The 21353-nt window shown below is 43.0% G+C and overlaps 3 protein-coding genes across 3 annotated transcripts; all 3 read left to right on the forward strand.

Moving 5' to 3' along the window:
• Nucleotides 1–667: 667 nt before the first annotated feature.
• Nucleotides 668–12052, forward strand: VPS33A (VPS33A core subunit of CORVET and HOPS complexes). Its single transcript, XM_034428802.3, has 13 exons — nucleotides 668–823; nucleotides 2165–2230; nucleotides 3260–3387; nucleotides 4259–4448; nucleotides 4576–4692; nucleotides 5273–5447; nucleotides 5596–5789; nucleotides 7748–7874; nucleotides 8088–8155; nucleotides 8569–8706; nucleotides 9537–9674; nucleotides 9780–9948; nucleotides 11049–12052. Exons 1-13 carry the CDS (start codon nucleotides 722–724, stop codon nucleotides 11240–11242), a joined length of 1806 nt encoding a protein of 601 aa, XP_034284693.1. The 5' UTR covers nucleotides 668–721; the 3' UTR covers nucleotides 11243–12052.
• A 1417-nt stretch (nucleotides 12053–13469) lies between these two features.
• On the forward strand, nucleotides 13470–15429 carry LOC132711930 (uncharacterized). The gene is made up of 2 exons (XM_060691913.2): nucleotides 13470–13642; nucleotides 15113–15429. Exons 1-2 carry the CDS (start codon nucleotides 13606–13608, stop codon nucleotides 15295–15297), a joined length of 222 nt encoding a protein of 73 aa, XP_060547896.2. The 5' UTR covers nucleotides 13470–13605; the 3' UTR covers nucleotides 15298–15429.
• A 1168-nt stretch (nucleotides 15430–16597) lies between these two features.
• On the forward strand, nucleotides 16598–21177 carry DIABLO (diablo IAP-binding mitochondrial protein). Its single transcript, XM_034428782.2, has 6 exons — nucleotides 16598–16975; nucleotides 18472–18592; nucleotides 19152–19283; nucleotides 19462–19572; nucleotides 19779–19875; nucleotides 20469–21177. The coding sequence occupies exons 1-6, from the start codon at nucleotides 16926–16928 to the stop codon at nucleotides 20681–20683; spliced, it is 726 nt and encodes a 241-aa protein (XP_034284673.1). The 5' UTR covers nucleotides 16598–16925; the 3' UTR covers nucleotides 20684–21177.
• Nucleotides 21178–21353: the final 176 nt, after the last annotated feature.

Below are 21353 nucleotides of genomic sequence, written 5' to 3' on the forward strand. Positions count from 1 at the left end.
ATGGATGATAGGCAGACAGTTATGATAAGACATATAGATATAAAGGATGTATAGATGGATGATAGAGACGCAGATATAAAGGATAGATGGAAGATGGATGGATGATAGGCAGACAGATATGATAGACATAGATATAAAGGATGTATAGATGGATGATAGGCAGAGACACAGATATAGATGGAAGATGGATGGATGGATGATAGACAGATATAAAGGATAGATGGAAGATAGAGATAGATAAGATGAGATGATGGATGGATGGATGATAGGCAGAGATAGGACAAGCAGATAGAAAGGATAGATGGGTGATAGATATAAAAGATGAGATAGATGATAGATTAGGATAGGTAAGTAGAAAGACATGGATACCTTAGAGAGAAAGAAAGAAAGAAAACATGGGCAATTCAATATACAATATAAAATATTAAAACTAGGACAAAATCAGCATAATATGGGACCACAGAATTGCAATAGGATGGATGCTATACTTCAACATCTAAGGAAGTTGGGAAAGATCAAGGGAGGGGATGCACGGCCCCCTCCCCAAACCCCCCCCCGAGCAGCCTCCTCCGCCGAGAGCCCCACCTGCGCGCCCAGGTAAGACCCAGAAACGCCTTGAATCGGAGGGGGGCGTGGCTAGGCCGAGGGCCCGCCCACCACCACCTCCTCCTCCTCACGTGACCGGCGTGGGCGTGGCCAGCGCAGGCTCAGCGCGGCGGCCATGGCGGCTCACCTCAGCTCGGGCCGCGTCCCGTTGACGGCGCTGCGGGAAGCCGGGCGGAGGGAGCTGCGCGCCTTCCTCGACAAATGCGCCGGATCCAAGGTCAGCGCAAGCCCGCCTCGCCGCGCCCCGCCGGGTGGACGCCCATCCTCCACCGCCGGCCGGGGATGATGGGTCCCCGAGTCCCTCCCCCCCCCTCCAGCCGCCCCGCCCCTCCCTGACCCTCCCTCTATTTTGACTTATTCTCCTCCCCCCTTAATGTGTCTCTGGTCTGTTTTCCTTCTGCATTCATACTATTCTGCATTGGTATTTTTAAATGACCTTTGCTCATCGATATCATGCATTGGTATTTATTCTGCATTGATATTTATTTATTTATTTTATTTATTTTATTAAATTTGTATACCGCCCTACTCCCTAAGGACTCAGGGCGGTGAACAGCCATAAAATAAAACATGTAGATACAAAATTTAAAATAAAGATAAAACTAATTAAATAAATTTGGCTGAGACATTTTAAAACCCCAATAAATTAAAACCAAATTTAAAATTCCATTTAAAAGAGGAAAAGTTTAGGTCTTTTATTCTGCATTGATATTTATTCTGCATTGATATTTATTCTACATTGATATTTATTCTGCATTGGTGTTCTCAAAGCATTATCATTAATCCTCCTTTATCGGTTATTCATCGATGGTATAAGGCAGTCATGTCATTCTGCAGTATGTTTATTGCATATTGGTATTTTTTAAATTGTCGTTATTATTCTATCAATATTGTGTACTGATGCTCTGCTCCGGTATTATGTGTTGATGTTTTACATTATCATTTGTTATTTATTGGTGTTATTCTAGATTGATACTGCACGTTGCTATTTTAAATTATCATTTATTTCTTGATATTATTCTAGATGGACACATTGCACATTGCTATTTTAGATTATCATTTGTTATTCATTGATATTCTAGATTGATACCGCACATTGCTATTTTAAATTATTTGTTATTCATTGATATTCTAGATTGGTACTGCACATTGCTATTTTAGATTATCATTTATTTCTTGATATTATTCCAGATTGATACTGCACATTGCTATTTTAAATTATCATCTGTAATTCAATGATATTATTCCGTTGCTTCGCATGTACACTGAGAGCTTCTGCGCCAGAGACAATTGTGTGTCTAATCACACTTGGCCAAATAAAGTATTCTATGTTACTGTGTGTTTGTATGTTTATGGATTGATATTTTTTATTCATTAATCATCAATGTTCAGTATTTATTATACATTGATATTCTTGTTAGTCATCGATATTTTGGATGCATTGATGTCACTACATTGGTATTTATTATACATGGATATATTTATGTGTCCTTCAAAGTGTTTCTCAGCTTCTTGAAGAGATGTTGTGACATACTTAAATCTGTTTTTTCTTCTTTAGGCCATTGTGTGGGATGAGTATCTTACTGGGCCCTTTGGATTGATTGCGCAATATTCTCTTCTGAAGGTAAGATGTGGGCAAGAGTTCTAAAACATGCTAGAAAAGTGATAATGCACTAAGTGTTTCATTTAAAAAGTATGCATGTTCTCTCCCTGTGGAAATGTTTTTTAAAAAAACACCACCACATTTAGCACATCTGGAACAAGACCAAGAACAGCGATCCTTTATTTCAAAAAAGACTTGCTATTACCTACAGTATATATACAGCATAGGTGGAACCTTGCTCAATAGTAGTAACTGTGAGAGGGACCTTGGAGTCCTAGTGGACAACCATTTAGATATGAGCCAGCCATGTGCGGCAGCTGCCAAAAAAGCCAACACAATTCTGGGCTGCATAAACAGAGGGATAGAATCACAATCACGTGAAGTGTTAATACCACTTAATAATGCTTTGGTAAGGCCCCACTTGGAATATTGCATTCAGTTTTGGTCGCCACGATGTAAAAAAGATGTTGAGACTCTAAAAAGAGTGCAGAGAAGAGCAACAAAGAAGATTAGGGGACTGGAGGCTAAAATTTATGAAGAACGGTTGCAGGAACTGAACATGGCTAGTCTAGTGAAGAGAAGGACCAGGGGAGACATGATAGCAGTCTTCCAATATCTCAGGGGTGCCACAAGGAAGAGGGAGTCAAGCTATTCTCCAAAGCACCTGAGGGCAGGACAAGAAGCCCTGGGTGGAAACTAATCAAGGAGAGAAGCAACTTAGAACTAAGGAGGAATTTCCTGACATTTTAGAACAATTAATCGGCGGAACAATTTGCCTGCAGAAGTTGTAAATGCTCCAACACTGGAAGTTTTTTAAGAAGATGTTGGATAACCATTTGTCTGAAGTGGTGTAGGGTTTCCTGCCTAAGCAGGGGGTTGGACTAGAAGACCTCCAAGGTCCCTTCCAACTCTGTTATTCTATTCTATTCTATTCTATTCTATTCTATTCTATTCTATTCTATTCTATTCTATTCTATTCTATTCTATTCTAATACCTCTGTTCAAACCAAATGGAATGTTTTCATAGTTGTTTTGTTCGTTTCCTTCCAGGAACATGAGGTGGAGAAAATGTTCACCCTCAAAGGGGGTCACCTTCCACCGGCTGATGTCAAGAACATTATTTTCTTTGTCAGGCCCAGGTTAGAGCTCATGGACATAATTGCAGACAATGTGCTCAGGTAAGGTCACCTGGGGACTTTGAAGTCCAGGTTCGCTGTGGACTTTTTCACCAAAACAAACTCTACTTTTTATGTGGGCAGAGGAAGATATAGTACAGAATTCTTTATTGGCCAAGTGTGATTGGACACACAAGGAATTTGTCTTTGGTGCATACGCTCTCAGTGTACATAAAAAGAAAAGATACATTCGTCAGGAATCATAAGGTGCAACCACTTAATGATAGTCATAGGGTACAAATAAGCAATCAAATCATACTAGGAAACAATCAATATAAATTGTAAAGATACAAGCAACAAAGTTACAGTCATCCAATCATAAGTGGGAGGAGATGAATGATAGGACCGATGAGAAGATTAATAGTAACAGTAATGCAGACAGTGAATAGTTTGACAGTGTTGAGGGAATGATTTGTTTAACAGAGTGATGGTGTTTGGGGAAAAACTGTTCTTGTGTCTAGTTCAAGATCAGAATATATGTTTGTTCCCCAGTTATGTTCATTCTTTTTTTTTTTAAATCAGCTTTTAGCTCTTGTATCTGTTTTGGATCTGTACACTGTCCAGAGTTAGTTTTGAATGGTGGAGTCCTTATTAATCTAAATCAGGTGTCCAAACATGGCAACTTTAGGATTTGTGAACTTCATCTCCCAGAATTCCCCATGACTCATGAATTCTGGGAACTGATGTCCACAAGTCTTGGACCTCCCTGATCTAAATAGTGATAACTTAATATTTAATAGATTAATGGAGTGCTATATATATTGAATGAATGAATGAATGAATGAACGAATGTTCAGTTGAACTGGTCCAGAGACTATTAAAATTGATTTGGGGAAAGCTTGGTCAGATAAAAACCTTCCTTCTCTTTTTCCAGCGAAGATAAAATCCGCTGTCCGCAGCGGGATTTCCACATCTTGTTCGTGCCGCGTCGCAGTTTGTTGTGCGAGCAGCGCCTCAAAGAGCTGGGCGTGCTGCACTGTTTCATTCACCGAGAGGAATACAGCCTGGACCTCATTCCCTTTGACGGCGACCTCTTGTCCATGGAGTCAGAAAACGCCTTTAAGGTCAGAACCCGCACACAGCGAAGGAGGCCGCTCCTGAGACGGGGACCTGAGGCTCTCCAGGCCTCCTTTCCGATGGCAGGAAATGCTGGCTCCCGGGAAAATTGAGAGTGGCTTTCCTTTCTCCTAGGAGTGTTACCTAGAAAATGATCAGACCAGCCTCTACCATGCCGCGAAAGGACTCATGACGCTCCAGGCTCTCTACGGAACCATCCCGCTCATCTTTGGAAAAGGAGAGTGCGCACGGGTAAAAATGAATAAGCTGGAATGTCTGTCCTTATTTATAGCTCAGCTTGGCTTCCTGCCAGCCTCTTTTGCAATAAGGAGCCCCTTGGTTCTGATCATTTAAACCAGCAGCGTCCAACCTTGGCGACTTTTAAGACCTGTGGACTTCAACTCCCAGAACTCCTTTGCCAGCTGGAGAATTCTGGGAGTTGAAGTCCACAAATTGAGCGTTGGAAGTCCACAAATCTTAAAGTTGCCAAGTTGGACACCCCCTGATTTAGACACGAAATCGAGATCCATGGAATATTTGTCGCTGATACGCAGCCGTTTGGCACAAGGTCCTCACCCCAGACAATCAAACCACAGGAACAGTGGAATTATCTGCCACCTAATTTGTGCATAGAACAAAAGTAATGTCTGAAATAGACGGTGGAAACCAGGGTGAGTTGGGAGGGTCTTCTGCTCAGCTTGGACGTCTACGAATTGAGAGCTGAATCAGAGCAGAGCAGGGCGTGAGAAACGTAGCTTTAAAGGCGCCTGGTCTTTGTGAGGTTAATCTTTGTGGCCTGGTCCGTAAATCTCCGGGATTTTCTGGATTGCAGCATGTGGCAAACATGATGATCCGCATGAAGAGGGAGTTTTCGGGGATCCAGAACCCCATCCTGCCCGTCTTCGATACCCTTCTGCTTCTGGATCGCAACGTGGATTTGATCTCTCCTCTGGCTACCCAGCTGACCTACGAGGGCCTGATTGATGAAATATATGGAATTCAGAACAGTAAGTAAGACCGTGACCAAGAAGGAAGAAACTTTGTCAGTTCCTCTCAGCCCAGCCTGTTTCGCAGGGTTGTTAGGAGGAAAATATGTCTCTCCCGGGCCTTTCTTTAAAACATCCGTCTCATTTCTTTTTCCACGATGTTTGGCAGCCTACGTAAAACTTCCCCCCGAAAAATTTGCCCCCAAGAAGCAGGGGGAGGCCGCGAAGGAGCTGCCCACCGAGGCCAAGAAGCTGCAGCTGAACTCCGCGGAGGAGCTGTACGCGGAGATCCGTGACAAGAACTTCAACGCCGTGGGCAGCGTCTTGAGCAAGAAGGCCAAAATCATCTCAGCGGCTTTTGAGGTAATAATGAGCAGGGGTCCCCAAAGTTGGCAGGTTTAAGACTTGTGGACTTCAACTCCCAGAAGTTGAAGTCCACAAGTCTTAAAGCTGCCAAGGTTGGAGACCTCTGTAATAAAGTAACACCCAACCTTGGGAACTGACAGGCCTGTGGATTTCAATTCCCAGAATTCCCCAGCCAGCCACATCGGCTGTGCTCAGGAAGGGCAAAAGAACACGTCGTCCATCTTCTCCTCTTAGAACCCAACTACATTGTTTGTTTTTGACTAACTTGATTCACGACGATTCACTTAAGAAAAGAGAGCCATCCCCCATTATCCCGTCAGAGCTGAAGAAGCTTTCTTGGATGAGAAGCGAAACGTCTCCAAAAGAAAAAACAAGGAAGTCCGGTTGCCTCCTGAAAAAGCACCTGTGGCAAGAAAGGTCGTTAAAACGGGGCAAAACTCCCTTAACAAACGTCTCCCTTAGCAACGGAGATCTTAGGCTCCACTGTGGCCCTAAGTTGAGTTCTTACCTGTGCATAATTTTTGTGCAGCTTGCAGTGAAAAAGTTTCTTGAACCAGGAGTATCTGAGCTGTAATTGATACGACTGGGATATTCGTATTTTTACACTGGAAGGAAGGAAGGAAAAAAGGGACGACGTCACATCGTTAGATCTAATAGGTGATAATGAAACAGCAGCTTACAAGGAGTGGAGAGGCCCGTTAATGGCCTTCATTATTTTCTATCTGCCTGGGCTTGTCATTCGTAGCGTTGACACTTCCCTCCATTTTTGCACTTGTCAGTAAGCGTGTGGGATTTGCACAGTTTTCTCTCTCTCTCTCTCTTATTCTCCCCTGAAAAAGCTGGATATAAATTATGAACTTCGGTAGGTTAATTAATAGATCATTACCCTTTGCTGTTATCCGGTCCTTAAAGAGTCATATACGCTCTGTTTTTCATTGCTATGGAGATAATGCCATTAATCCTGTTTCGGAAAAACCACCTGAGATTTGCCAGATTATCATTTCTCAGACGGTGAGAGAGGTGGATTTAGGAAGCTGCAGGTTTGGTTTGGTTTTCCGCCGAGATTCTCAGCCCAAAGTACAAGATTTTAAGGAAAGAAAAGGCAGGGTAAAAATACAGAACTTAAGAAAAACTTGAGCAGACGATCATTAAAACCAATAGATTTTTAGAAATTGGAGTATGTTCCTGAGGTCCGTTTCTTTTACTGGCAATAGTCTTTGAGTTTTGCTGGCGTGCTGGGAAGCACGTTATATGTAGAAATGTCATTGAATTAGGTGAGCCAGTTGACCTCTGAGGGATCCCAGTCAAGGATTCTTATTCCATGCACCGTTTCCATTCAGCCTACAGAAAAATACAACCATCTTTTATGTTTCTTCTGGAACAGGAATAAAAGTGGACCTGTCCAATGAAGTTAAGCCACTGCTTTTTTGACATTTGGCCATTCTCTAGCAATTGGACAAGAGGGAAAATAAAGTTGACCCCAGAGAAGACTTTTGATTTTATCATAACATGAAAAATGATCTGGTGGTGTGGCTTCTGTCAATCTCAACGAAGCTGAAGGGGATTCTTAGCTGTCGGGCAAAAGGGGTAGAATCCAAATAAGATTAATAGGGCTGTGAAGAGGGAGGAACGAGAGAAGGTTTAGTCTAGTGCTTAAGGCATGAAGCCTGAAAGGGGGAGACGGTGAGTTCTAGTCCCGCCATAGACTTGAAAAACACCTGGGTGACTTTGAGCCAATCACCAGGAGATGGTGAGTTCTAGTCCCACCTTAGTCATGAAAGCCAGCCAATCCCCCTCTCTCAGCCCAACCCACCTCACACGGTTGTTATTATGGGGAAAAAAGGAGGAGGAAGTAGGGTCGGATATGTTCGCATCCTTGAGTTATTTGCAAAATAACTCAAAGGTGATATGTAAATAAAACGAATGGCTCTGGACTCTCCGATTGATGTTCTTAGGAAAGGCACCACGCCAAAACCGTGGGGGAGATCAAGCAGTTCGTCTCACAGCTGCCACACATGCAGGCTGCCAGAAGCTCTTTGGCGAACCACACCTCCATCGCGGAGCTCGTGAAAGACATCACCAGTGAGTAACTCTGAAGAGTATCTTTTTCCGGGGAACGGGCCTAAGGGAGGGAGGGTTTCCCCTCTTGAATGAGGGTCAGACCGAACCAATTTTAATCTCCTCCCTCGGTATTTTGGCCATTGGCCAGATCTCGGCGGTATCCCTGCTATCAAAATACCTCAGGATCCCATTAACGTCACTTCTTCACAACTGGTTTCATTTTTCTATTGTAAGCCTCTGAAGACTTCTTCGATAATTTAACCGTGGAGCAAGAATTTATGTCTGGCATAGATACCGATAAGGTAGGCCAATGTTTTCTCAAAACAGCTAATTAGTTCTGCGTAAACTAATTTCCTGTGGAATTGAGGGGATGTATATCTGGTGAGGGGCATTACCCCAAAAAACTGGCATCTATAATTTTGGGGGTTAAGCATCTTTGAAGGCCAGATTGCTGTCGGCCAAACTAGTCCTTTCGCCAGTGTTTCTCTACCTTGGCCACTGGGTGGACTTCAACTCCCAGAATTCTCCATCCAGCATGGGTGAACAAAAACTGCAGGTGAAAAGGTAGCCTTGTGTACAATTCATCAGACTGGCGCGAAAGATCGTCAGCATGAAACCTCTTCCATGTCTTCTTCAGCACGGAGTCAATTCTGCAAAGAAGGTAACCTTGTGATTTTTGTTAAAAATTTAATTGGATTTTTTTTCCCCTCCGCAGGTCAACGGCTACATAGAAGATTGCATTGCCCGAAAGTATCCTTTGATTAAGATTCTGAGGCTCGTTTGCCTGCAGTCGGTGTGCAACAGCGGCTTAAAGCAGAAGGTGCTGGATCATTACAAGAGAGAAATTCTCCAGGTTAGACTTTCGCAAGGGCAAATAATGATACAGCTCAGGGAAGACCTTAAACCAGGGGTGAAACCCAGCAGGTTCTGGAGAACCGGTAGCGGAAATTTTGAGTAGTTCGGAGAACCGGCAAATACCACCTCTGGCTGGCCCCAGAGTGGGGTGGGAATGGAGATTTTGCATATCCTTCCCTTGGAGTGTGGTGGGAATGGAGATTTTGCAGTATCTTTCCTCTGAAGTGGGGAGGGAATGGGAATTTTGCAGTATCCTTCCCCTGGAGTGGGGTGGGAATGGAGATTTTGCAGTATCCTTCCCTTTCCACACCCACCAAGCCACGCCCACAGAACCGGTAGTAAAAAAAAATTGAATTTCACCACTGCCTTAAACAATTTGGAGCATTTTGTAGAACAAAAACCAATCACAGATAAGGAAAGGGGGAAAAAAATCAACGAAAAGATCAAGATATTTTATCCTCCCTTACGATGTGTTTGTTTTCCTTGAAGACGCAGCAGTCGGTGACGCTTTCTTCTTTTTTCTTCTTCGAATGGTTGTTATAATTCTCTATAATTTCTTCTGAAAATCGTTTGCAGGCTATAAGTGCAGAGTAGAAATGGTGAGAGGTCACAAATCGTTTTTAACGGTTTACCCGGACTTTCCAATCCTTAAGAGGAAAGCTGAAACGAATTCATAGATTTGAAAATCCTGGATTTGTTTTTTTTTTCTTCTTCTTCTCTCCCCTTCCCTTTCAACCTGGCAGATAGGCAGCTCCTACGGTCTCAGAGGGTAAACTCGACATTTCATAAATAAGGTATAAAATGAATATACCCTTGTGCTTGTTGCAGACTTATGGCTACGAACACATCCTGACCTTGAATAGCCTAGAAAAGGCTGGACTTTTGAAGCCCCAGCTGGGCAGTCGGAACAACTACCCAACCATCCGGAAAACTTTGCGTTTGTGGATGGACGACGTCAACGAGCAGGCAAGCCTCTCTGCCTCTTGCAGCTTTTAAGAGACGGTTTTTCAAAGCGGTCCCAAGTTAACCTGCTATTAGTCTTCAATTCCACCCCTTTTTTTTTTTCTGCAGAACCCGAACGATATCTCTTACGTCTACAGCGGTTACGCGCCTCTAAGCGTTCGCCTGGCACAGTTGCTTGCCCGGCCAGGTTGGCGAAGCATTGAAGAAGTCTTAAAAATACTCCCTGGTCCACATTTTGAAGAGAGGCAGCAGCTGCCAACTGGGCTTCAGAAAAAGCGTAAGTTTCTTTGGACACCCCGTTTAATTGGAAAATGTTTTTTAATTTAATTTAATTTAATTAATTCAATTTATATGCCGCCCCTCTCCGAAGACTCAGGGCGGCTCACAATGCATTTCAAAAAATCATTATAAAAACAAACATTTAAAAATTAAAAACATTAAAAACATTTTAAGTGCTCCAGGACTGTGGATAAGGACTGCCACAGTCTGGTTCCCTCTTGTAGACTTAGGGGTTCCAGCGGCCACATAAATGGGGTGATTGGACACTGTGGGAGGCACCCAGTTGTTTCCAAAATATTACAATAACCCAAAGAATCTTGATTATGTTTAATCAGTCATGTTTAAATTCTGGAGTGGTGCGGTGGCTTAGAGGTGGAGCTCTCGCCTCACAATCAGGAGGCTGTGAGTTGGATCCTAGGTAGAGGCAGATATTTCTCTCTCTGGGCACAGTGAAAATGTATCTGCTGAACAAAACTCTGTATTGGCAACAGGAAGGGCATTCAGCTAGTAAACGCTCTGCTAGCTTCATTCAGTTGCCCAGACTCCACTCCACAAGGGATTCTGGGGTCGTTAAACGATGATGATGATGATAATCACATTTAAATTCTGCATTGCACTTCATACTTCTTCCTGTGTAGCAAACGTTTCATAACAGTATTGCAGGGAGTCCTTGATTTACATCCATTTGTTTAGCGACTGCTCAAAGTTACAAAAAAAGTGAGCTACGATGTTCTGGTACTTACGACTGTCATTCCCGTGGTCATGTGATCAAATTCGGTTGGTTGCCTTGTCTGTCTGACGAATCAATGGAGGAAGCCGGATTTGCTTAACAACTGTGGCAAATAAACGTGTAAAATCAGCCCCCTGGCTCACTTAACAACCACTTTGCTTAGCGACAGAAACTCTAGTCCCAATTCTGGTCGTAAGTTGAGGACTCCCAATAATAGCATCCATAGTAGACTTTTTCATTGTCCTTTGAACTGCGTCGCAAGAAGAGGTTGAGTGGGTGGAAATGAGCGGCAAAGCATCGCACAGAATTTTGAAGGCAGTTTTCAATTTTTTTGTCCCCTCCCTCCCCCCCTCCAACGAACATTCCAGGCCAGCATGGAGAAAACCGCGTCACTCTTGTCTTCTTTCTGGGGGGCGTGACCTACGCCGAAATTGCAGCCCTCCGGTTCCTCTCTCAGATGGAGGACGGGGGCACCGAATACGTCATCGCCACCACCAAACTGATCAACGGAACGAGCTGGATCAAGTCCCTGATGGAGAAGCTGGAGCCCCCACCCTTTTAGGAGAAGCAGGGGCAGACCGAGCAGGACTCGATCGAGGTGGCATCGCGAGACTCGGGAGAAACGGATGCCTTCGGAAGAGAGGACTTGCCAGTTGAAAAGGAAGACAGTTTCTCAGCTGCTTTCTAAAAAAAATTCCTTCTGGATCCAGAAGGAAAGCTCAGCCTGGCAACCTGCATTTTGCTTTGCTTCCTGTCATTCCCAGAATTTTTTCTTACAGTTTCTAAATCCCTTCTTCCTTAGTGTATATTCCACAATCTTTCAGGACGTTTTTTCCTAATATTTCCTCCTCTTTCCCATTCTGTAGTTAGCTTTTGTTTTCTTACTTCAGTCCATTGATATTCTTCATTTTTCTCCCCAGGCAGTTAATCATGTTGGTGGATTGTAATTGCAAAGCTTGCAATTCCCTCTTGGGCTGCAATTCTAAAGCTTGAAAGTCTGCAAATCTGTAACAGAATCTGCCCCTTAGATTATACAGCTCTACCCCAATCCTCCTATTTTCATGGAATTCGCTTCCTCGATTTGTTTCTAGCAGGTTTCAATCCCGGAAATCACTGTTTTGCTGCCAATTTTGAAAATCCTTCTCTCTTTTTCCCCATGAATACCTCCTGAAATGCTTACAAGCCCTCAATATTGAACCAAACTCATTTGCACTGAACATTACTGCGAATAGTGGGAGAAGAGGCTACTGTTTAATCAAACCTCATTCTGTTGCAAACAAACAAGCAAGTTTAAAAAAATGCTGGAATAAAACCTTTGAAATCCGAGAAGATAAATGTTATAAAGACGCCAACATGGGCATTTTCCAGCCTGTATGTGTGTGCTTTTTTGAACGTGTGCAGTTTCTACATCGATAGCGCCAGCAGAATCTCTCCGTATCATGAAAACAGCACGATTCTCTCCCGTCTAACGTCATTCTTGCAATAGCTGCGTTACTCCCCATTCTCCAGAGTGTCACGGCCCCATAATGCAAAACCTTAGAATCAGGAAGGGAAGCTTTTTTTCTGGACAGTGTTTGACCGAGTCTCAAGGGAGATAATTATATCCTAATGGCTTCCTGGGTAGTTTGATTTTGGTCTACTTTTGATGAAGGCCTGGTTGATCACAAGGCTAATAATTTGATAATAAGAGCTCCTGATTAAATTTCGAGTCCATTTGTCGAGCCGTGATGTCTAAGCCAAAGGGGGGCAGGGGAGGATATAATTGAGACCTTTTAAAGTGTAATAGCCAGGAAGAGCCAGTTAAACAGAAGGGGGAAATAAAACTTTAAATAGAGCAGTGACATGTTTTTCAGGTTAGAGATAAAGTCGGGCGTGTAATGCAAGATTTCTGCTGCAAAAAAACATAAAAAACTGGTTATAAGCAGAAGTGAAGTTTTCTCTAAAATGCTAAACTGCCTGTGTGCCTTATGCCATTTTCTTCCTTTCCAATCCTCCTCCCCCCCCCATGTTATTTTCAGCTTTCCCCTCAGCCTTTAAGATAGCCAAGAGAGAAAATGGTCCCTCCCCAAATCAGAGACATCTGCAAAATGTCACACAAGGACTTGGCCACGTGGCCACAGTTTCCACTGACAGGAACAGAAGGGTTGATATTCAGCCTGTTGTTGGGATTAGAGCCCAGTGATTGTTGCTACATACGCACACAAATACACAGACACATAAACTGAGCAAAACACAGACCCAAGCAACAAATGTGAGATTTAAAGCAGATGTTGAATTTGAAAACGTGCTGTTTTTAGCTCTATCCATATATGTTTAACTCTCGTCATAATTTGATTGTGTTGAACAACTACGCACATCATCTTTTTAACAAGCATCGTGTACGTGTTTTGGTAAGATTTCAGCTCAGCATGTAAACCTCCCTCCCTTTCATAGTAAAAGTTATTGCAACAGCAGGGAGAAAGTTACTCTCACATTGTCAAAAACCGGTCCTTAAATTTATATTACTCAGTGGTTAGAGATAAAAAAAAAATTACCCTGTACTATTTTGGAAAAGTAGAAAACTACAATGGTATCTTAAAGTGTAACAAATTTATTACACTGTGTGTTTTTGCACACAAGTGTATTTCATCAGGGAAAGTACTGAAGTATCTTTTTTTAAAAAAAAACCCATTTTCCTCATTACTTCTATTCTATTTTCATTTTTAAAAAGCCTCGGGATATATATATATATATATATATTTCCGTGCAGCGAAGAACAAAGAAGATCTGTGTATCCCATTGCAGAATTGCTCTCTGACCACACCTATTAGTACTTCGCTTGTCTGGCGTATATATAGAGAGCATCCTTGTGCTGCCTCTTCAGATGAAGAGAAGGTCCAGCCACTTCCAGAAGTCGCTCGCTGAAGACAAGCCCCAGAAAGGTCCATGAAAAAGATCCTCAAACCTCATCCTCTAGAAAAAGGTGAGCAATTTATCCGCATCTAAATATAATTAGCTTTTTATTTCATAGAAGAGGTGTGGCGTTTTAATTATAAGAACTGTAATCTTACGCAAGATAGCGTTCACATCCGAACATGCACTGCTACTGAAAAATCAAGACGTTTGGGGATTTTAAGGAAATTCTCTGAAAGTACTTTTTTTTTAAAAAAAAATGCATTGCTGGTCCTTGGTTTGCTGGCTATCTAATTTGTACCTTGTTGGGAAGGGGAAAAAATTATCTCAATTAGCAGTATGTGGATCTTGGCTTGGGTTTTTTCCACCTTTGGGACTAAACTGAGATTAATTACTAGCTGTCCTGTCAGGAGGTTTCTCCTTGTAAAAGGAAAATTCAGCATAATTAACATTGTCAGAGCGAAATATTTCAAATCTTCGTAAAGATAATGGCAGCATCTTTTAAGTCATTTATTAGATCCCCGACTGCATATTTCTAAATATTGGCGGATTGAAAATGAACTTTTTATAAAGTTTAGGCACTATCAAATTATTATAGTGTTGCAGTCATTTCGATGGGGAGATTGATTTTAAAGCTGCCCCCCTTATTTTGGGTGGACGGAAAGATGCAGGCCAAACTATTTGTAGATAATCACTAAACCAGAAACATTTTCCCGGCAGCCCGTCCATTAGATGCAATTATAGCATTAAATATTAAAGTAGGGTCCCTCTGGAAGAATTGACTGCTTTGATGGCTGGAATTAGTTGGTACTAATGGATATATTAGCTATACATCTTGAGGTTCTGTGGCTGCACAGCCTGGAATCCTATCAGGCTGGCCGCTTGCATCAGCTTTCCTAAAAATTATGGTCAAAGCTTGCAAAATTGTCTTCCAGTGACCTCACTCTCAAACAGACCCATATTTTAATTCTAGGCCAATTTACTCAGCAGGCAGAACATGATGCCCAGTAAAGCTGCTTTCTCAATGCAGATAGCCTTCGACATTCAACAGTTCATTTAGCGACGGTTCAAAGATACGATGACCCTGAAAAAGAGTGACACTTAATGACCCTTGCAGCGTCCCCAGGGTCACGCGATCAAATTTAGACACTTGGCAGTTGACTCAAAATTATGACAGTTGCAGTATCCTGGGGGTCTCGTGATCCCCTTTGCGACCTTCTGACAAGCAATAGGGAAAGCCGGATTCGCTTAACAACCGTGTCACTAACCTAAAAACTGTGGTGACTCACTTAACAAATGTGGCAAGAAAGGTCGTACAATGGGGCAAAACTCACTCACCAAATGTCTTCTGTCGCTTAGCGACAGAAATGTTGGGCTCAATTGTGGTCTTACGTCGAGGATCCTAGACAGAACCACCCGTAGTTCTGTCTACAATCCTCTGCTTTAAATCACCTGTTGTAGATCACGAACCAGCTTGTCGTTGGTGGCCTCTTTCATTCTGTGGTTCTCTTTTCCCGCCTTCCTTCCCTCCCTCTTCCAGATCCAGCTGTTCCCATGCAGTTTTCCCCGCCACCTTTGAACTCCAGGATGGTGCAAGAATCCTTTACTCTCCATTTTCTGAAGGTGATGAAGGAACTCCTGGCTTTTGTGCTCTTCAGTTACACCGTCTTGTTTGGGGCGCTGTTGTTGGCTGGATGGACGACTTACTTCCTTGTGCTAAAGTGACAGCGTGTTAGAGTTCTGTCTGGAGCTCTGGAGACCTCAGCTGGACAAAACAGCCCTTTAATTTTGTTTCATGATAATCCTGGCGCTTTTTAAAAGGAACCACTTGGGTTCAAGCTAAGATTTCATTTTTAAAATCTGTTTCTCGAGTATCAGAATCTCGGAGAGTTATTATTCCTCTCTCCAATCCATTTTTTTTTCTTCTATAATCTCTCGGGGATATCCGTATTAAAAGCTGGCAGGTTGCAACATGCCTTTTATTTCCTGATATTGTTAAAACACTTTGATGTCGACTTTTTGCCTCGCTTGGATTGAACTCTGAAATTAACTCCCGATCTTCACTTTTTATTTTTATTTTTATTTTTTCATTTTTTAATGAGGTTTTTATAGTTCCGGTGTCAGACAGCTTCCTCTTCCAAAAACAGCTCAATAAAATTATTTGCAGGTGTAGGATTGTCTGTGTTAAATGCTTACAAAATTAAGCATAACAACTCACATTGCTACATTTTATAATGTCTAAGCTTTTGAAAAAAAGGAAAATTGAACATGCACACAGTCCTGCGTATTCTGAGTGATTGATAAATGTTTACTTGATAAAAGTTCAGTAACAACAAAGCTGCTTTTTATTGTTTTACGTTTCTTATTAATAAAATTTAACATACGCTTTAACTCCAATCCTTTATGTAAGTGTCAAAAGTATGCTGTACGGATATTTTGTCTGAAGCTCCTGAATGTTTCAGTTTCTCTTCAAGGGAAATTAATTGCCCAATAATTGAGTTATTGGTGGGTTTCTCGCTTGCTGATTTGATTGACATTAATGCCTGTTTTGGCTTGTGCAAAGCTGCCTGTTTGAAATGTGTGAATGTATGTGTAAAACCATAGGATTCAGAAGAGTTTAATTCTGACCTCAATATCAAGTTAATAATGATTTAAAGTTAGTTTTTAATCAGCTGCAAACATATACAGATCTTGCAAGCCAATTAAAAATGTAATGAGTGAAATGCCCAGGACGCCTTATATTGGAATGTACAAATAATACAAATAAAAATAATTATAGAAATCAATGATAGAAATAAAAATAATTATTAAAAGTAATTTTAAAACACTGAAAATTCATTTTTTTTTATGATGTTCACTGCTTGACTCCTTTGAGAAGTTGAAAAATTTTTATTTTGGCAAATTAGTAACATTAAAACTGTTGCACTAAATGCACTAACTAAGCTTATCAAGTGATGGGTGGAGGGGCGCATGCGCTCTCCAATAAATCATGCGCGAACACCCCACCCCACCCATTTAAAAAAATAGCTTTTTCTGTTTCCGGCAAAGAATGAACTACCGACTATGGTCTGACGATCTAGATCTCGCTGACTCTATGATGCAAGGCCTTCGCTTTCCATTGGAAATCGAAGGAAACTCGTTCCATCCTAGAGCGGAAACCATGACCTCACCACAAAGTGGGCGCGGTCAGAAAAGAAGAGCCAGGAAAGGAAACTCGGAATGACGTAATTGTGGGCACGTAGAGCAGGAGGGTTAAACTGTCTCTCCGACAATCCGCTCTTGCGATTAAACTGGGCGTTGGAAGAAGACGTCATTTCCTGCGCGCCTTGTTGCCATTGAGAGAGAGGGCCAAGATGGCGTCGGCGGGGAGCCGTTGGCTGTGGCGCTGTTGCGCCTTTTTCGGGTATTCATCGCGGCTTCGGTTTCTTCCCTCCGCTTCCCCGAGCTCCGCGGCCGAGGGCTCCCGGGAGGCCGAGCCTCGTCTTCCCTGGGAGCTCCGGGCCCTTTTCACCCTCCCTGCGGCTCTCCCTTGGGCGCTGCTTACACCGGCGGACGAGCGGCCTCTCCGGGTTGGGGGTCCCGGGCCGCCTTGGACCTCGATTCCCATCATCCGCAGCCATATCTTGCGTGGGTTTTCTATTAGGGCTGCTGGGCGAGGCCTCCTTGCTTGGTGTCCTCCCAGTGTGGGGGAGGGGGGGTTGGCTCTGTGGATGCCAAGATCTCGCCTCTTCCTGCCCGAAAAGGGGAGGAAGACATGAATAGCAGTCTTCCAGTATCTCAGGGGCTGCCCCAAAGAAGAGGGACTCGAGCTATTCTCCAAAACACCTGAAGGCAGGACAAGAAGCAATGGGTGGAAACTCATCAAGGAGAGAAGCAACCTAGAACTAAGGAGAAAATTCCTGACAGGGAGAACAATTAACCGGTGGAACTCCTTGCCTCCAGAAGTTGTGAAAGCTCCAACACTGGAAGTTTTTCAGAAGATTTTGGATAAACCATTTGTCTGAAGTGGTGTAGGGTTTCCTGCCTAAGCAGGGGGTTGGACTAGAAGACCTCCAAGGTCCCTTCCAACTCTGTTATTCTATTTCTAAAAAGGGGGTTTGATGTGGATCTCGGGTGGATTAGGGTAGGTAATTGCCCCCCCCCCCCGTTACCCCACCCTGTGGGGCTGGAGGAAGAAACCAGGGGCAGAAACCTGCATAAAAGTTCATGGCCGGTTGAGATGTAAGGAGAAAGGACCTGCTGGCCTCTGTTGCTAAAGACAGCCAGATTTCCCCTCCCTCCCCCCCTCTCTCTCTCTCTTTTTTTTTTTTGCTTTTTTAAACTGTCTTGTGGGTTCTTAGAAGAGGGAGGAAATTTCTCAGGGACGACTCTCACCCTGGTCATCATTTCTTTACCCTCCTACCATTGGGAAGGAGATATAGAAGTATAGCCAGCCACACAAACAGACTGAAGAACGGTTTTTATCCGTGGGCTGTCAGGCTCCTGAATGAGAAATAACATCGTAACTACGTAGTAAGATGGACTTGCAGGGCCAGCGCAACATGTAACGTGTTCACACCGGTGCAATAGGACTGGGTGTTTTGTTAATAGGATTTATTGGGTTAGGGATTTTGTCTTCACTGTGAGTTGTATTGTGTTGGGGGGGGGGGTGCACTGAGGGTGCTCCACCAACCTCATTGAACATATGTTGTGCACTGACAACAAAGATTTGAATTTTAGGAGGGGTGCCTACTTTCCCAATTGTGCCCCTTGAAATGACTTTATAAGCCCCGCTTTTCTTACACATTGCTGCAGGAGGCCTTCGCTGTGCTGGGTTCGGGCTGTTGGCTTGTTCTTTTTTTGTTTGTTTGTTTGTTTGCTCGCTGCTCTTGTACCTTGACGGCATGTTGTTTTCTCTAGGCGGAACTTTCCACTCTTCTCCAGTGTGAGGACGCAATGTGTGCCTGGATTGAGGGCACCGTGGAAGAAAATGGCCACTCTGGGCTTTGGAATGACCTTGGCCGCTATTCCGATTGCACAGGTAGCTTCCCGTTTTATTCTAATGCCAGAATATGAGCTTCTCCTTAGGTTTAGTTTTACAGCCTTCTTTAGGTAAATCTGTCACTATATTCTAAGTGTTTGCTATTCTCTTCCCTTTTCCAACTCTTGACAGCTTTTGCAGGTGTTCAGACTGAAAAGGTTATTCTCAAATATACACACACACACACTCACATGTAATGCTAGAATGGAACTTTAAAAAAAAATATTGCTAGTTATTTAATGAGAAATTGCTTTCTTTTGTAAGGGAAAACTACATAGAGCTCAGTAGAACTCGGTTTCTGCAATAGCCAAGTTGTTTGCTGTAGTTTACCTGAAATTAATTACCTAAAAAGCAATTAGAACCTCCAGATTTATTGCAATTTCTTTTGCTCTCTATTTTTCCAGCAAAACCTTTCGATTTCTTGCAAGTTTCCAGTTATATAACAGTTCCTATGGGTTTTTTTTTTTTCTTTTTAATGACAACACACATTATTTCCTTTTCTGCCAGTTTTGAAAAGTCATTCTGCTTTTGAAGCAGCACATCATGTTTGTCTTTTCAGAAACACGATCCGGGTTCTCTAAGCAATGAAGCCTTGATCCGAAGAGCAGTCTCTTTAGTCACCGACAGCACCGGGACGCTCCTTTCTCAAACTACTTACGCATTAATTGATGCTCTAACAGAATATACAACGGTAAGACACTGCCTTCAGGATGCCACGTCTGGCGGTGTGGTGCAAGTACAACTTTTTAAGCCATTCTAGGAAAGAAAGCTTGGTTCCAAAAAGTGGCCTACAATTCCCAAATATAAAGTAAAAAGTAAATGTTAAACTCTAGACAGGTAGAACCGTAACAGGCTGGGTTTATTTACAGGCAGTTTACACACTGGTGTCCCTGTACCAAAAATACACGCATCTACTGGGGAAAATGAATTCCAAAGAAGAGGATGCGGTTTGGCAAGTAATCATCGGGGCCCGAGTGGAGGTGAGCAACCTGAGCTGGTGCTTTTTGTCCTTCAGGGACTCAGGAGGGCTCCAGTATCTGAATAATGTTGTGTAGGAACCCAAGAGGGTCAAATCCTTGGTAATATCTAATGGGTGCCCATAATTAAGGAATCTCGGGTGAGAATAATCAGGAAGCTGTGCAAAGGGTGCACCAGATTTAATCGTTTTAATCCTGGCTTTGTTCAGATGACATCAAAGCAGCAGGAATATCTCAACTTGGAATCCAGGTGGATGTCCGCACTGCGGCTTTCAGAGATGGCTGCAGAAGCAGCATATCAGTCAGGTGAGATGCGTGCAAGCCTCTTCATCTCACCCCCTCCTTCAAACTGTTGACAGAATCAAATGCCTTTTTCATTTTTCCACCTGTTGGAAAAACGTTTTAAACACGAAATGTTATATTTCACTGAACAGTCTCCGAAAGGGTGGAACTGCCCTGAAGTTACTTAAATCCCTTCAGACATTCAGAATACGCCTTTTAACATTTCACTAACTCTTAAAAGCATCTTAGGAACCCCAATTGACCTGGTGGTCTTGAGGATGAACTTGTGCGTGATATAAAGGGTGTGTATGTGTGTTCATTTAAAAATGTGCAACCAACAAATCCCTAATGGAGAAAGGAGGACTACAAGACCAATCTAGCTTTACCACCGAGAGAGGTGTACATATTGTGGGTTAAATCCAGAGGTAGAGCTGTGAGTCCACTTAAATCAGTGGGAGTTGTTAATCCTAATCCCGTTAGCTTTAGTAACTCTACCATGGCTGGATTCCAATCCTCTTTAATGTGAGTTCGTGTTACTGTAATCTGAGTGGCCTTGAAAATGCACAAACGCTGCTTCTGCAAAAATGAAAATCATTGAGCCAACCTTTTCTTTTCAGGGGCTGACCAAGCCTCGGTGTCAACCCACAACCACATCCAGCTAGTGAAAAACCAAGTCCAAGAAGCACGGCAGCTGTCCCAGAAGGCCGAAACCAAGCTGGCTGAGGCTCAAACGGAGGAGCTCCTGAAGTTGAAGGAAGAGGAACCTTTGCTAGCGACCTCCCAGCAGGCCGTCAGTGAAGAAACAGAGGAAGCTTACCTTCGTGAAGATTGAGGGCTGCTAGCGTGGACACGATCCTGCTTGGCGGGAAGGAACGCCACGGAGAAGGGGGAATGGATGCCGCTCTCCGGCTCCCCCAGCCTGGTTGGCCCTCAGCTTTGAGCTTTGGGTGTTCTGTTGCCTGTCTGTTTAAGTTCACAGCTATGCAAATGCGAAATGATCTACCAAGGGATGATTTTTCTGGTGCTTTTGAGGGCTGATTTGAGACGATCCATCCGCCACCAGAAGCTATAGAGATAATTGCGCGTTGTAATCACTAAGGGCTGTGTCTTGTGTTGCCTTTTTTTTTTTTATAAAGAAAAAAGCGAAAAGCACTGTTGTTGTGAAGGACAAATGTTCTACTTGAAATTTCAAAGATTAGTTGTGGGAAATTTTAACCGTTTGGCGCCTAAATGTCATTTTTTTGTGTGTGTTGTTGTTTTTCTAGTGATGTACTCAGGATCATTCTCCCCGAACCAATTTTTAAAATAAAAATCCAAGGAACAGAATTCGACTCCATTGTGGTAACGGAAGGGCAAAAAGTGCTCTGGAAAAAACAGGTCTGTCATTACGATTGAGGACCAGGCTTAGCTTGTAGTCAAAGGGAGTCACCTTTGGCTACAAACTCCCTCTTTAAAGCAGCCGCATTCAGAATTCAAACTGGGAGCTGTGTGAAATAGACAAC

This window comes from Pantherophis guttatus, chromosome 17 (genome assembly GCF_059756535.1).
Source record: "Pantherophis guttatus breed Tessera chromosome 17, ASM5975653v1, whole genome shotgun sequence".
Classification (NCBI taxonomy): Eukaryota; Metazoa; Chordata; class Lepidosauria; order Squamata; family Colubridae; genus Pantherophis; species Pantherophis guttatus.